General features: G+C 38.4%; 1 protein-coding gene across 1 annotated transcript in view; it reads left to right on the forward strand.

Annotated features, from left to right (window-relative positions):
• Positions 1-11,164, forward strand: part of LOC109871093 (glypican-6) — a 164,075-nt gene extending 152,911 nt beyond the window's left edge. The window contains exons 7-9 of the mRNA XM_020461923.2: positions 1,829-1,968; positions 5,934-6,109; positions 8,102-11,164. Of these exons, the coding sequence (XP_020317512.2) occupies positions 1,829-1,968; positions 5,934-6,109; positions 8,102-8,319 (534 nt within the window). The 3' untranslated portion in view covers positions 8,320-11,164. The remainder of the gene's footprint in view (positions 1-1,828; positions 1,969-5,933; positions 6,110-8,101) is intronic.
• The last annotated feature ends 5,682 nt before the right edge of the window (positions 11,165-16,846 follow it).

A 16,846-nucleotide genomic window follows, 5' to 3' on the forward strand; every position in this document is an offset into this window, starting at 1 on the left:
GGGTTACACCAAGCAGTTTAGTCTCCTCAACTTGTTCAATTTCCACATAATTCGGGTATAGTGAATGATTTGTCCCAAATACAATGCTTTAAGTTTTAGAAATATTTAGGACTAACTTATTTCTTGCCACCCATTCTGAAACTGACTGCAGTGATTTCACTTGCTGTGGTAGCTGACGTGTACAGTGTTGAGTCATCAGCATACATAGACACACAGGCTTTACTCCGAGACATTGGTAGGTCATTAGAAGAGATTGAAAAAAGTAAGGGGCCTAGACAGCTGCCCTGGGGAATGCCTGACCCTACCTGGACAATGTTAGAGAGGCTTCCATTAAAGAACACACTTAGTGTTCTGTTAGACAGGTAACTCTTGGTCTACAGTAGAGTAGGGGATGTAAAGCCATAACACATGTGTTTTTCTAGCAGCAGATTATGATCAATAATGTCAAAAGCTGCACTGAACTCTAACAAAACAATATTTTTATTATCAGTTTACCTCAGCCAATTATCAGCCATTTGTGTATCTGGTTACATCTTAAATGCCCTTCCCAATAAGCATGCTGAAAATCTTTTGTTAATTGGTTTACTGTGAAATAACATTGTATCTGGTCAAACACAAAAGTTTACTAAGGGTTGGTAACAGGCTAATTAGTCAGCTGTTTGAGGCAGTAAAAGGTGCTTTGCTATTCTTGGGTAGCGGAATTACTTTTGCTTCCCTCCAGGCCTGAGTGCACACACTCTCCATTAGGCTAAGATTGAAGAGATGGCAAATGGGAGTGGCAATATCATCCACTATCATTCTCAGTAATGTTCCATCCAGATTGTCAGACCCCGGTGGCATGTCATTGTTGATAGACAACAATTTGTTCACCTCTTCCACACTCACTTTACGGAATTCAAAATTACAATGTTTGTCTTTCATAATTTGGTCAGTTATGCATGGATGTGTAGGTTCAGAATTTGTTGTCATGCCTACATTTGCTAATCTTGCCAAGGAAAAAAATCATTCAAGTAGTTGGCAGTATCACTGGGCTTTGTGATGAATGATGTTATCTGTTATTAGCAAGTTATCGATTTCATGGACCTTGTTTTTTAGGCTACACATGTTTCTGTGTTTTTTAAGTGGGTAGATCAGCTTTAATATTGTGGATAGATTAGCTTTCATCAATGTAATTGTCTGTATCATTTCCAACCCCCATATATATATTTTTACCCCCCCCCCATTTCACAATAGTTATTGTTTGCATGTTTTTAATCCCATCTCTGAAGACCAACCAGATTTTATTTCTATTTGCCATATATTCTTTACTGTGCCGATTCACATAAATTCTGAACCTATATACATTTTATAGGTTTGCCAATGATGACAGCTGGTGAAATGGCTGAGGTCCTGCCGTTCTATTGCCTTGAGTGGTTTAGAAGGACCCTCAAAGTGTTGTGCATGTTGTGATTGTTATATACATGTGTCTGAGGATGACTCTGTGGGGTGCTGGGCTGGACCATAGAGAGAGATACAATATTCTGTATCTATGGTCTGGACTAAGCTCATCTCAACATTAGCCTTTATCAGTTCTTTATAGGGCACATGTTATTTGACTCCTTGAGCTCTGGGTGAAATGCATTTTTAAACATGTATCCTCTCAGAATGTACACTGACAATTGTACCATTCTTTTAGCTGCAATATATGTGTTCCATGGGATGATAAAGTGGCAAGTGTACACTGCAGTCTTTATCCCAATATGATGTACCCCTCCCTGATGAGTTTGCGTAACATCATCCTCAAGTCAGTGTGATGTTAAATCTACCTCTCCTTCTTTCACATGCTCAGTTGATTGACATCAAGGAGAAACTGAAGCTGTTCAAGAAGTTCTGGTCCAACCTGCCTGAGGACATCTGCAAGCCACACAGGGTGACAGCAGGGAATGCCACCGATGATGACCAGTGTTGGAATGGGCACACCAAGGGCAGGTAAGACTCGACTACAATAAGTGTTCGCACCTGAACACAGGCTGCTTACCCCAAACACTTGGGTAAACTAGCACTAAATTACAATATGTCTGGTCCCTGAATTAAGAACCATTCTGATTATGTATTTTGCGCTGGCCCAAATACGGCAGTTTGCTATTGGAGAGCCTTGACATTTCTGGCTGAGGCATTGCAAAACAAGTGGAAACACTGCTATGCACTCGTAAGTCAGAGGAGTTTGGAGACATAAAAGCACCCGACTAAACAGTCTTAACAGATTCCTTCCCTGGTGACGCCCTTTAAAGCTGAAATTCGCAGACTGTGGGCAACCCCAGTTCTGCTGTTGTTTTTTCACTTTGAAAGAAAACATGGGGGTTGAGCCCTGAGCAGAAAGAAGCATCATCCTCGGTTCTTGGATCTGAATCAGCTCGACCACAAAAGAGGAAAAATATAGTAAAAGGCTACTCCAATCCTGACTGATCCAGAATCCGGATAAACATTACATTGGGCATCCTTTTGAAAAGTTGGAAGAGTGACTAAGAAATGGCCAAAGTACTCCTGTCCTACATGACAAAATAAAACAAATTGTTACATTTTTCTGCATCATTTTTGGACAGAAAGTTTCAGATTTTTGCAATGTTATATAAATGGAAAAAATCTGTCCTTGGAACAGTCTTGATATGTTTGTCAAGAGAGATATCAGGGTTCAGAGGAATGCTGAGGTCCTTCACAGTTTTATTTGAGACAACTGAACAACCATCAAGATTAATTGTCAGATTCAACAGAAGATCTCTTTGTTTCTTGGGACCTAGAACTAGCATCTCTGTTTTGTCCGAGTTTAAAAGTAGAACATTTGCCGCCATCCACTTCCTTATGTCCAAAACACAGGCTTCGAGGTGGGTGGGATTTTGGGGCTTCACCATGTTTCATCGAAATGTACAGCTGTGTGTCGTATGCATAGCACTGAAAGTTAACATTTTGTTTCCGAATGACATCACTAAGAGGTAAAATATATAGTGAAAACAATAGTGTTCCTAAACGTAGCCTTGAGGAACACCGAAATGTACAGTTGATTTGTCAGAGGACAAACAATCCACAGAGACAAACTGATATATTTCTGACAGATAAGATCTAAACCAGGCCAGAACTTGTCCGTGTAGACCAATTTGGGTTTCCAATCTCTCCAAAAGAATGTGGTGATTGACGGTATCAAAAGCAGCACTAAGGTCTAGGAGCACGAGGACAGATGCAGAGCCTCGGTCTGACGCCATTAAAAGATTGTTTATTATATATTTTCTGGGTCAAGTTTTCGATTTTTCAGGAGAGGCTTTATTACTGCCACTTTTAGTGAGTTTGGTACACATCCGATGGATAGAGAGCCGTTTATTATTTTCAACACAGGAGTGCCAAGCACAGGAAGCAGCTCTTTCAGTAGTTTAGTTGGAATAGGGTCCAGTATGCAGCTTGAAGGTTTAGAGGCCATGATTATTTTCATCAACATGTCAAGAGATATAGTATTAAAAAACCTGAGTGTCTCCCTTGATCCCAAGTCCCGGCAGTGTTGTGCAGACTCAGGACACTGAGATTTGGAGGAATACGGAGATTTAAAGAGAAGTCTGTAATTTGCTTTCTAAAAATCATGATCTTTTCATCAAAGAAGTTCATGAATTTATCACTGCTGAAGTGAAAGCCATCCTCTCTTGGGGAATTCTGCCTTTTAGTTAGCTTTGCCACAGTATCAAAAATAAATGTTGAATTGTTCTTATTCTCCTCAAATTAGTTTTAAAAATAGGATGATAGAGCAGCAGTGAGGGCTCTTCGATACTGCACAGTATTGTCTTTCCAAGCTAGTCAGAAGACAGTTAAGTGTAGCGCCATTTCCATTCCAATTTTCTGGAAGTTTGCTTCAGAGTAAAGTAAAAAAGTAAATAAATAAAAAAATAAAAAACAGAGTGGCATCGACGGGTAGCTGATTCCATTTTTTATGTTGGTTTTAATTTGCTTTGATGTCTTTTTATAACCAGCATAATGCCTCGTTGCTGGAATTAATTGCGTTAGCAGCCAAAATGTTTGTAAACTGAAGTTAAATTCTGCTTTGTCCCAAAAGGGGAGACTAATAAACTACTGTTATTCCAAGGTCATAATACATCCTGTACTTTTATGTGCATATTACTTAGTGAACTTGGGACTTTAAGTTCTATCTGCGCAAAGCATAGTTCTGAGATATTGAGAATCAATGTTTTTACATCCCAGATCTCAAAACTGTTTTGTAGTGAATTCTTATTTCATAACCCATTTTAAGGTTCTCACCTTAAAGGTACCTAAAGTGCAGAGTATCAAACTCCTGAGATGCTTGTAAATCTCCTCAATTAGGAGGGTGCAATCACAGATACAACCTTATGGCTCTGAAATGTCAATCTGTGTTCAGCCATAAGGTTCTTTCTGACAATTGTTTAGTTTTTAAGACTACTGCAGCTATTTGAATGCATAACTGATAGAATAACACTGTTTTACTAAGATAGAGCCCGAACACATCATCAAATATATTAAGCCATGTATTATGATCATCAGACAAATTACTATCATCACTGAACAACGATGTGACAACATTTACTTTAAGATTTCTGACCGCGTTGTTATTTTGCTTCCGTGCCATTATTGCTGGCAAGTCTAGCCTAGGCCATACTTAGACGGACATGGCAAAGACATGTTCGGATTGGTCCATCGGTATTTGTTCAGGCTTGTAATTGGATTGCAGATATAACCTTCTAGTACCAAGTTCAAATGGGTTTATTCAATCCAACTTTCTTTCTTTCCATTTGTTTCACTTAAAATGTAATTTTTTTTAGAACATCTAACATCACAGACATATGAAGAACCATCTAAAGATCAATTATATGTGACTAACTCATTACTAAAGGAGTCATTATGAATGTAATATTTAATTGTGTATGATAATTACATAGAGGTTGCATTTATCCCAGCGTTCTTGAATTGTGATCTCTTCCCCGTCTTTCTTGATATGCCAGGTTGTCTAGATGCGGAAACATACTTCCCCCTTACTGCTTTTTCTACGGGTTTGAACACCCAAAGGTTGAGATACAAACATAACTGAACCATGTCAACTATCGTCGGTTTTGTTGCCTGACCGGTATAACCTGTGATAGGTCCAAATAAATTGTCAGATGTTTAGAAAGCATATTATTATGTCGTTGTTGTTGTTTTTTTTGCATTAGTAATTGGTAGGAAAACAGATTTTTGTAACAGCCCAAGTCTTGTTTGAGAGTTTAGGTTTTTAATCAGGTTTTAGGTCAAATATGATTTAAAAAATAATTTTAAAAAGTATACCTCTTGGTGTGTTCTTACCCGAAGCTGTCTGTTTTCAGAGCAGCACAGATGTGGGGAAACAGCACCGGTGACTGAGTTGTGAAATAGCAAGTGACCCCTGTAACAATTTCCCTGGAGAAATATCTTCAAAGTATGTCAAAACATCCCTAGACAAGTGCCTTTCAAGAGCTCACTCTACTCACCCTGGTCACCCCTGACAGACCTGTGCTATTCCAGCCTGTCAGAAGGAGAGCAGAGGACAAAAACAACAGTGTAGAGAGTTATATGGCAGGCCCAGCCTTTGTCTCTGTCCTGTCTTATCCAACTGGAGGGTGCAGAGCCCACAGCCTCAGTTCCGGAGAATTCTGTTTGACAGACACAGCATGCAGGGGAGGCCAGACCAGACTATAATGAGGCTGTCGAGTGTCATTAACTGCTCTGCCATTACTCTCATTCACCCGAAGTCTCTGTGTTGCACCAATGTTCCACATGAAATGTTCTACTAATTGTCTAACAAATTGGTGTTTGCCTCGGTGTGCAGAAGACATGATTTCTTTAAAAAACAGTTGCATTGGTAACTATGGGAACTCTTTTTAATATGTATGAAAATGAAAAGGAATGGTTATTGTCTGGCCTGGCAGGTATTTCCCAGAGGTTCTGAAAGACGGATTGACCAATCAGGTGAATAACCCTGAGGTGGGCGTGGACATCACCAGGCCAGACACGTTCATTCGCCAGCAGATCATGGCTCTGAGAGTGATGACAAACAAGTTAAAAAATGCCTACAATGGCAATGATATCTACTTTCAAGACTCAAGTAAGTAACACTCCACATATACAGTGCATTCAGAAAGTATTCAGACCTCTTGACTTTTTCCACATTTTGTTGCGTTTCAGCCTTATTCTAAAATGGATTAAATCGTTTTTTTTCCATCATCAATCTACACACAAAACCCCATAATGACAAAGCAAAAACAGGTTTTTATGAAAAAATCGAATTCAGTAAAAATTTAAAACGGAAACATCACATTTGCATAGGTATTCAGACCCTTTACGCAGTACTTTGTTGAAGCACCTTTGGCAGTGATTACAGCCTTGAGGGTTCTTGGGTATGACGTTACAAACTTGCAACACCTGATTTGGTGAGATTCTCCCATTTTACTCTACCGATCCTTTCAAGCTCTGCCAGGTTGGATGGGGAGCTTCGCTGCATCTCTCTGTACTTTGCTCCAAGCGGGTTGTCATGTGTCTTTTACTGAGGAGTGACTTCCGTCTGGCCACTCTTCCATAAAGGCCTTATTAGTGGAGTGCTGCGGAGATGATTGTCCTTCTGGAAGGTTCTCCCATCTCCACAGAGGAACTCTGGGCCTCTTTCAGAGTGACCATCGGGTTCTTGACCAAGGCCCTTCTCTCCCCATTGCTCAGTTTGTCAGGGAGTCTTGGTGGTTCCAAACTTATTTAATTTAAGAATGATTGAGGCCACTGTGTTGTAGACCTTCAATGCTGAAGAATCATTTTGGTACCTTTCCCCAGATCTGTTCTTCGACACAATCCTTTCTTGGCGCTCTACAGACAATTCCTTCGACATCATGGCTTGGTTTTTACTATGCCATGCACTGTCAACTGTGGGACCTTTATATAGACAGGTGTGTGCATTTCCAAATCATGTCCAATCAATTGAATTTACTACGAGTGGACTCCAATCAAGTTGTAGAAACATCTCAAGGATGATCAATGGAAACAAGGATGATCAATGGAAACAAGGATGATCAATGGAAACAAGGATGATCAATGGAAACAAGGATGATCAATGGAAACAAGGATGATCAATGGAAACAAGGATGATCAATCTGAATACTTATGTAAATAAGGTTTTTCTGTTTTTAAATGTTTTATATATATATACATTTGCAAACATTTAAAAAACAATCTGTTTTCACCTATGGCGTGTGGAAGTTGATGAGGAAAAACATTAATTTAATCCATTTTAGAATAAAGCTGTAACCTAACAAAATGTGGAAAAAGTCAAGGGGTCTGAATATATTTCTGAATGCACTGTGTACATACAGCACCAGTCAAAAGTTTGGACACACCGACTCATTCAAGGGTTCTTCTATATTTTGCAAAAAATATATGAAATAACAGATATGGTATCATGTAGTAACTAAAAAAAGTGTATAACAAATCAAAATACATTTTATATATTAGATTGTTCAAGAGTGTGATGACAGCTTTGCCAAGAGTGTGATGACAGCTTTGCCAAGAGTGTGATGACAGCTTTGCCAAGAGTGTGATGACAGCTTTGCCAAGAGTGTGATGACAGCTTTGCCAAGAGTGTGATGACAGCTTTGCCAAGAGTGTGATGACAGCTTTGCCAAGAGTGTGCAAAGCTGTCAAGGCAAAGGGGGGCTACTTTGAAGAATCTCAAATATTATATATATTTTGATTTGTTTAACACTTTTTTGGTTACAACATGATTCCATATGTTTTATGTCATAGTTTTGATGTCTTCACTGTTATTCCACAAGGTAGAAAATATTCAACATAAAGAAAAACCCTCGAATGAGTAGGTGATTTAAAACTTTTGACTGGTACTGTATACATATATATTACATTATTAAATGTTTTCATATTCAAAATCTGCATAAATTTTTCCTGTGTTCATGTTTTCATTTTAACGTTGAAAGTGTATTTTATATCAATAGTCTCTGTCAGTTGCTCTTTCTGTTACTTGTTCTCTGTCAGTTCCTCTCCCTGTATATCTTAGGACTGCTCATTGTGCTCTGTGTGTTCCTGTGCTGTTGTCCAGGCGACGAGGGCAGTGGCTCGGGCAGTGGCAGCGGCTGCATGGAGGCCTGCGTCACTGAGTTTGACTTTGCCAGCACCGAGGCCCCAGTGGTGGGAGCGGACCGGAGCGGGAGTGGCCCGATGGAGGATTCAGCAGCAGCCACACACCCTGCCCCCTCAGCAGCCCTGCTGGCCGGCCTGGCCCTTTCAGCCCTGGCACTGCACAGACTATGGAGATAATGCTGGGGGAACTCACCCAACGTGGACAGTAGGATCTCTCTCTACGCTGTGTTTTTCTACCCAAACAGACTGGAGCTACAGTCAAGCAGACAGTATTCAGGCAGCCTTGGCCTTTCGGATAGATAGAGGGGTCTCTACTCTGCTCTGGAGACAGCAGTCATGCATCCTGGTTCCACTTTCCTCCTCCCAAAGAGTGTCTGGTTGTTGATTCCATCCTTAGGCAGGGCTTCACATGACTGCAGTCACTCCAAGATAGAAACAGATGATCTCCTGTTAAACATTGTTCAAGAATTACTTTTGTCTGGCACAAGGCAGATGTTATTAGGTCTCCATGAGAAAAACCCCTTGCACTTTTGGTCCTATTTTATTTTTTATTTTTCTCAATGCTATAGAAGGTTATTATGTTTTTTTCACTGTGAGCATGTGGAGAGGTTACACTAGAGGTGACCAGGAGTCACAGCTAAAACATGTTTACTCTGGTTTACTGTTATACCACATTATACTATGAGGTTATCTCAGTTGACAGGTCTTTTACTTGTTGACAGGTTAGAAGTGCATTTCTTCATTCAAATAACAAACCTCAGACGACCCCAAAATCATATTTAAAAAAAAAAAATTGACAGTACGGCTGTCACAATAATTATTGGTTTCTACCTTGTTTCCTCTGCTTTAAATATTATTGATTACATCTACATTGACAGTAAATGATACCAATGAAACATGTTTGTTGTTAATGTTATTCAGGTAAGGTAAGATATTCTATTACCAGTTACTGCTACTCTGAAAATATAGTTTACCAAGCTACCAATTACTTCAAACTGGAAGAAGTTAAGCTACACAAAAGCTACCCTAATAATGTTAATGCTAATAATACAATATATATATATATTTGTTAACTAAAGTTACATTAAAAAAGTATTTCACTACTTCCAAACTACTTCAAAAATGAATGATCATATACAAATCCAAAATGTCATAGACTACAAATTGCATCTTTGGGATAATAAAATGTTAATGGAATGTGTAATGTTGTCTATTAAACATAAGCACAATGTTCCAAGTGAGAATTAGTCAGGTCTGATGCCCGAAAAAAAAGGAAATTATTTCCTACCCGTATCTTGCAAAAAGAGTAATTCCAGTTGTTAGCTACACCACTACATGGTAACAAGTCATTAACTACTGAAAACACTACCAAGATTAGAATGTAGTTCAACTACCACCAAGCTACTGCAAAATGTAGTTAAATTACTAGTTGAGCTACATGTAGTTCACTACTCCCCAACACTGTGTATTGCTCATATCTGATATGAGTTTATACCATTTACTGCATTCTATTCTTTTGAGTGCAAATGTTATCATATCACAAAGAACCTCATCAGAAATATTGCTTTATGTTCTATGGTGATATCCACTATGTATTTTCTAATCATTGAAAAGAGTAAGAGAACGGTCAAACGTGCAAACTATCCGCCTGCATTTATTGCTGGGAGGTTATTGAAGGCATACACTCATTTAGTCCCTTTTAAGTGTCACTATTTTTTTTATATCCTCTGTGATATGAACCTTTACCTGATAACTCAGGATTGATATGTTTTTAATTATGTTTTTATTGTTAATTCAACTTTAATTGCACATGCTTAACTTCATAAGAATACTTCATGTTCATCTGCCTTGCAAAGGGTTTTCATTACCAACAATGTGATGTCTTGAACTTCCCATCTGTCGTTATAAAGGCAAATTTAGATACAGGAAGACACCTTGTTCTAAAAATTCTAGAAAGCCCTTTCTCGTGTACAGTACACATAACATTGATTCAAACCAGACTGTCTGCATTCATTCATTCATTACTAAAAACAATAAATAATGACTGAGGATCAACAAGATGACGTGCCAAATTGTAGTAGGTTAAAAGCACATTGAAGGCTAAAAATGCAGAAGACAAAAAAGACACCTGCATTCATCTCTGGCGCCTAAGGGGTTCTATCTGCGGTGACAGGCTCAATGCCGACCACAGACACCTGTGAAATTAGAATTATAGAAGGTAGAGAGTGTCTGGACAGGGTTGAATGCTCCAGTGAGGATAGGCAGTAGAGCATGCCTACAGAGACTAGGAAGAGGATCGGTATTACTGAAAGGAGAGTTCTGTATTGCCCCCCCTTCAAACGCTAGCCAACAAAACCAGTCTGTGTTCGGTGTTCTCAGAGGGCCAGCCGGTCAACTCAGTAAACCACAAAAGGCCAGCTAAGCTTACATAACAAGGGAGTTAGGATTATATTAAAATCCTTCAGCTTTTATCATGGTCTCTTAATGGACTCAGTGCAGCATATAAATTGTGTGAGCTTGCTTCGTTGCCTCTTGATAAACCAGTATTAGTGTTCATCTTGTATGAATGTAAGGCAAAATTATGATGTGCAAAATTATGGAGAACAAAACATTTTGTCCCTTTGTCAGTGTGTCCTTAAAATAAGATTCTTTAATATGAATAATTATCTTGCAGGATGCAGTTTTTCATTTTGTGTATCATTGCACTTTTAATGGTAATATATTTGCAATATTTTGTCTTGAAAATGGATGTTTATGGATCAGCAAATTAATGTCAAACAAATGTTTCTGAAACATTATTCATCAACATTTCATACAGTCAAATGCATTCTATTGTAACAAAAATAAGATCATGATGATATCTGTTGCTTAGAATTGGAAAACTGATTCAAGCCAATAAGGTTGATGATCTAGTTAACATAAAGACCGTACAAACAAAAATGCCTTACAGTTTTTTAATGCAATTAAAATGGTTGCATCTGTGTTTTGTTACTCTTTCTTGCAAATAAATATTTATTAAAAAGATTGTAACAGCTTTGCAATTTCATGACTTAAAAATTGAAAAAAATGAAAAAAAATGATTGAAATGCATAATACAAACATAATGTCAATCTTACGGGTTATAATGAGATTTAGGTGACAATATCCTATTAAATCATTTTTAATTGTATTACCTTTATTTAACTAGGCAAGTCAACTCTCTAACCACTAGGCTACCTGCCGCCCCAAAATCATCAGGGTAGCGTAGGTACAAGGATAAGCAAAACACTGTAAACATTGTACTGTAAATTCCCATCAAGAAGGTCTTGTATGATAGGGTGCGAGTATGTTCAAGTTTCTATCATGAATAACAGCTAAAGCATGAAAATATATGAATCACATATACATAGGAGTTCTACTTTACAGTGCTATCGGCAGGTTTCACATTGTTCCTGGCTACTTTACAGTGTTATCTCCAGGTTTCACATTGTTCCTGGTTACTTTACAGTGTTATCTCCAGGTTTCACATTGTTCCTGGTTACTTTACAGTGTTATCTCCAGGTTTCACATTGTTCCTGGTTACTTTACAGTGTTATCTCCAGGTTTCACATTGTTCCTGGTTACTTTACATAATTACGTCCAGCAGTTATTTTCTACATGATAGTTAAATGGAAACGCATCCTAGCAGGCAACTGTCGCATATATTTTCTATGGAAACTTTATAAATGTTGACAAAAATATCACTGGACAAGTTAATGGAAACATAGCTAGTATAGCCTACTGAAGCTTATCTGCAGATGAACTATGAAACATTAGATGAAGATGGTGAATCATCACTGCAGGAACAAAATATGATAATTAGATCCCTCACCAACATGGTCTCAGAGCATTTAGTATTATTCTGTATGTAAATACATGACACACTCCATTCAGAGTTAGGGGAAGGTTAGCTAACATGCTAAGTAGTTGGAAAGTAGCTAAAAAAGTGGTAGTTAGTTAAAATGCTAAAGATACCTGTGATGAGATTTGAATTCACAACCTTTGGGTTGCAAGACGTTTGCATTATTCACCCACCCAGTCAAAAAATACAGTAGAATAAAAGAAAAGTCTATATACAGTGAGTGCAAATGAGGTAAGATAAGGGAGGCAAGGCAATAATGAGGCCATGGTGGTGAAGTAATTACAATGTAGCAATTAAACACTGGAATGGTAGATGTGCAAGTAGAGATACTGGGGTGCAAAGGAGCAAGATAAATAAATAAATACATTATGGGGATGAGGTTGTTGGATGGGCTGTTTACAGATGGGCTATGTACAGGTGCAGTGATATGTGAGCTGCTCACTGATTTTTTTCCACATTTTGATGGGATTAAACTATTTTAATTGTCTTTTTTTGTCATAGATCCACACAAAATACTCATGTCAAAACATATGCAAAAAATATATGACAAATAAAACACTATCTTGATTGCATGAACATTCAAACCCCTGAGTCAATACAAGTTAGAATCACCTTTGGCAATGATTACAGCTGTGAGTCTTTCTTGGTAAGTCTCTAATAGCTTTGCACACCTGGTTTGAACAATATTTGCACATTATTATTTTTTTAATTCTTCATGCTCTGCCAAATTGATTGTTGATCATTGGTAGACAACCATTTTCAAGGCTTGCCATACATTTTCAAGCTGATTTAAGTAAAAACTGTAACTATGTCACCCAGGAACAGTCGATGTCATCTTGGTAAGCATCGCCAGTGTAGATTTGTCCTTGTGTTTTAGGTTATTGTCCTGCTGAAAGGTGAATGTGTCTCCCAATGTCTGTTGGAAAGCAGACTGAACCAGGTTTTCCTCTAGGATTTTGTCTGTGCTTTTTTTTATCAACCAAAAAAGAAACTCCCTAGTCCTTGCCAATGACAAGCATAACCATAACATGATGCAGCCACCACCATGCTACTCAGTGATGTGTTGTGTTGGATTTAACCCACACATAACGCTTTCTATTCAGGAAAGGAATTACATTTCTTAACCACATTTTTTTGCAGTATTACTTAAGTACCTTCTTGAAAACAGGGTGCTTGTTTTGGAATGTACAGGCTTCCTTCTTTTCACTCTGTCATTTAGGTTAGTATCGTGGAGTAACAATAATGTTGTTGATCCATTCTCAGTTTTCTCCTATCACAGCCATTTAACTCTGTAACTGTTTTAAAGTCACCATTGGCCTCATGGTGAAATCCCTGAGCAGTTTCCTTCCTATCCAACAACTGAGTTATGAAGGGCGCCTTTATCTTTGTAGTGACTGGGTGTATTGATACCTCTTCCAAAGTGTAATTTATAACTTCATCATGCTCAAAGGGATATTCAACCGCTTTTTATTTTATTTTACCCATCTACCAATAGGTGCCCTTCATTGCGAGGCGTTGGAAAAGCTCCCTGATCTTTGTGGTTGATTCTGTGTTTGAAATTCACTGCTCAACTGAGGGACCTTACATATCATTTTATGGGTTAATTAGGGATCTGTCCCGTCCACGGTTAAGCTAACATAGGCTAATGCAATTATCATGGGGTTGAAAGTAACAAGAACATTTTCCAGGACATAGACATATCTGATATGGGCTGAAGCTTAAATTCTTGTTAATCTAACTCCACTATCCAATTTACAGTAGCTTGTACAGTGAAATAATACCATGCTATTTTTTGAACAATTTCGAATATGAAAAGTTATTAATAAACCAATTGGGCACATTTGGGCAGTCTTGATACAACATTTTGAACAGAAATATAATGGTTCATTGGATCAGTCTAAAGTTTATGCATACACTGCTGCCATCTAGTGGCCAAAATCTAAATTTCACCTGGGCTGGAATAATACATTATGGCCTTTCTCTTGCATTTCAAAGATGATGGTACAAAAAAGAAATACATAAAGTTTTTTTCTCTTTGTATTATCTTTTACCAGATCTATTGTGTTATATTCTCCTACATTTCTTTAACATTTCCACAAACTTCAAAGTGTTTCCTTTCAAATGGTACCAATAATATGCATATCCTTGCTTCAGGGCTTGAGTTACAGGCAGTTAGATTTGGGTATGTCATTTTCGGTGGGAAAAAAATGGCCGGATCCTTGCAACTTATTATGTGACTTGTTAAGAGCATTTGTTCTCCTGAACTTATTTAGGCTTGCTGTAACAAAGGGGTTGAATACTTATTGACCCAAGACTTTTCAGCTTTTATTTTTTTATTTTTTATTAATTAGATTTGTTTTTCTTTTTAAACATCCCACTTTTACATTATGGGGTATTGTGTGTAGGCCAGTGACACACAATCTCAATTTAATCCATTTTAAATTCAGGCTGTAACACAACAACATGTGGTGTGAATACTTTCTGAAGGCCCTGTATCTGTTTTCTTATATAGGCTGAGTCTTAGTCCATTGCATCCTCCTATGTCAGCCTTCCATATCTGCTGTAAAATGTGGCAGAACTACAGCATTGTTTGTCAGACCAGGAGAAATCCCCAAAATATGTCTCCTCCCGGAAACGTCTGTAGCGTCTGAACAGTTTGGTGTACAAAGTAGCATATTAACTATTTTGGCCCCACGGTACCGCCGATGTGCCACCATCTAGCTGTAACGCCCGAACATTTGGTCTACAAACTAATATGAGCCTTACTGTCATGAACACGATAATGTTCTCTGTTTTGATCTACAAATAGGGATCATCAACTAGATTCAGCAGTGGGATGATATTATTATTGAGCGGATGATCGGGGCCCGGAACGTAATAGTTTGTTGACTGCCAATTGCCTGCAAGCAGCCCAAATAGATATAATATTTGACTAAAACATAATAATTTCAAATGTTGCTAACATTTGTATATGATCACATGTCTCTCTATTATGTGTGGGAATACTTGGGAATAGATTTTAAAAATTAACATCACTTGTAGCTGATTTCATGGTGTTCATGATGTTAAAAAAAATTGTTCCCGAAAACTTGGGGGGCCAAGTAAAACCACCCACAGGCCACATTCGGCCCGCTGTTGCCAGTCGGGGAGCCCTGCTCTACGACCCCCAGAAGCATCACTTGCCTGAAGGTAACCTGGTACCGGTTTAAAGAATGAAAGTATGTAAGTAGTGTTGTGCAATAAAAAAGGGGGTTAAATATGTTCAATATATTAATATAAATATCCAAAATGTTAAATATATGTTCCAAAATGTATATATTCCTGAGAATTCTTATATTTCCTAGATATAGGAGAGACATTTCATAACCTTATTCCTTATTACTAATTATAATAATATTTACGGGTGTCATACAGTTCAAATAGCTAAATAGTCCATGGTATGACCATTTTAAAACAATTCCATATACACTGATCAAAAATATAAACACAACATGTAATGTGTTTTTGCCATGTTTTATGAGCTGAAATAAAAGATCCCAGACATTTTCCATGCACACAAAAAGCATATTTCTCAAAATGTTTGTCCACAAATTTGTTTACATGCCTGCCGAGATAATTCATCCACCTGACAGGTGTGGCATATCAAGAAGTGGATTATTACACAGGTGCACCTTGTGCTGGGGACAGTAAAAGGCCACTATAAAATTCACAGTTTTCAAATCAAATGTAATTTGTCACATACACATGGTTAGCAGATATTAATGCGAGTGTAGCGAAATGCCTGTGCCTCTAGTTCCGACAATGCAGTAATAACCGACGAGTAATCTAACCTAACAATTCCACAACAACAACAAAGGGATGATGAAAATGTACATAAAAATATATGAATGAGTGATGGTACAGAACGGCATAGGCAAGATGCAGTAGATGGTATAGAGTACAGTATATACATATGAGATGAGTAATGTAGGGTATGTAAACATGAAATTAAGTGGAATTGTTGAAAGTGGCTAGTTTTGTCAAACAACACAATGCCACAGATGTCTCAAGTTTTGATGAAGCGTGCAATTGGCATGCTGACTGCAGGAATGTCTACCAGAGCTGTTGCCGGGGAATTTAATGTTAATTTCTCTACCATTAGCCGCCTCCAACGTCGTTTTAGAGAACTTAGTAGTACTTCCAACCGGCCTCACATCCACAGATCACGTGTATGACATCGTGTTATAGTGAGCGTTTTGCTGATGTCAACGTTGTTGACAGAGTGCCCCATGGTGGGGTTCTTGGTATGGGCAGGCATAAGCTACGGACAACGAAACAAATTGCATTTTATAGATGGCAATTTGAATGCATAGTGATACCGTGCGGATGAATGGAACATTGTCGTGCCATTCATCCGCAGCAACCACCTCATGTTACAGCATGATAATGCACGGCCCCATGTTACAAGGATCTGTACACAATTCCTGGAAGCTGAAAATGTCACCATTCTTCCATGACCTGCATACTCACCAGACTTGTCACCCATTTAGCATGTTTGGGATGCTCTGGATCAACAGGTACGACAGTGTGTTCCAGTTCCTACCAATATCCAGCAACTTCGCACAGCCATTGAAGTGGAGTGGGCCCACATTCCACAGGCCACAATCAACAGCCTGATCATCTCTATGTGAAGGAGATGTGTCGTGCTGCATGAGGCACTCAGTTGGTGCCTGGTGGTCACACCAGATAGTGACTGGTTTTCTGATCCACACACCTACCTTTTTTAAGGTATCTATGACCAACAGATGCATATCTGTATTCCCAGTCATGTGTAATGCATAGATT

The sequence above is a fragment of the Oncorhynchus kisutch genome, linkage group LG26 (assembly GCF_002021735.2).
Source record: "Oncorhynchus kisutch isolate 150728-3 linkage group LG26, Okis_V2, whole genome shotgun sequence".
NCBI lineage: Eukaryota > Metazoa > Chordata > Actinopteri > Salmoniformes > Salmonidae > Oncorhynchus > Oncorhynchus kisutch.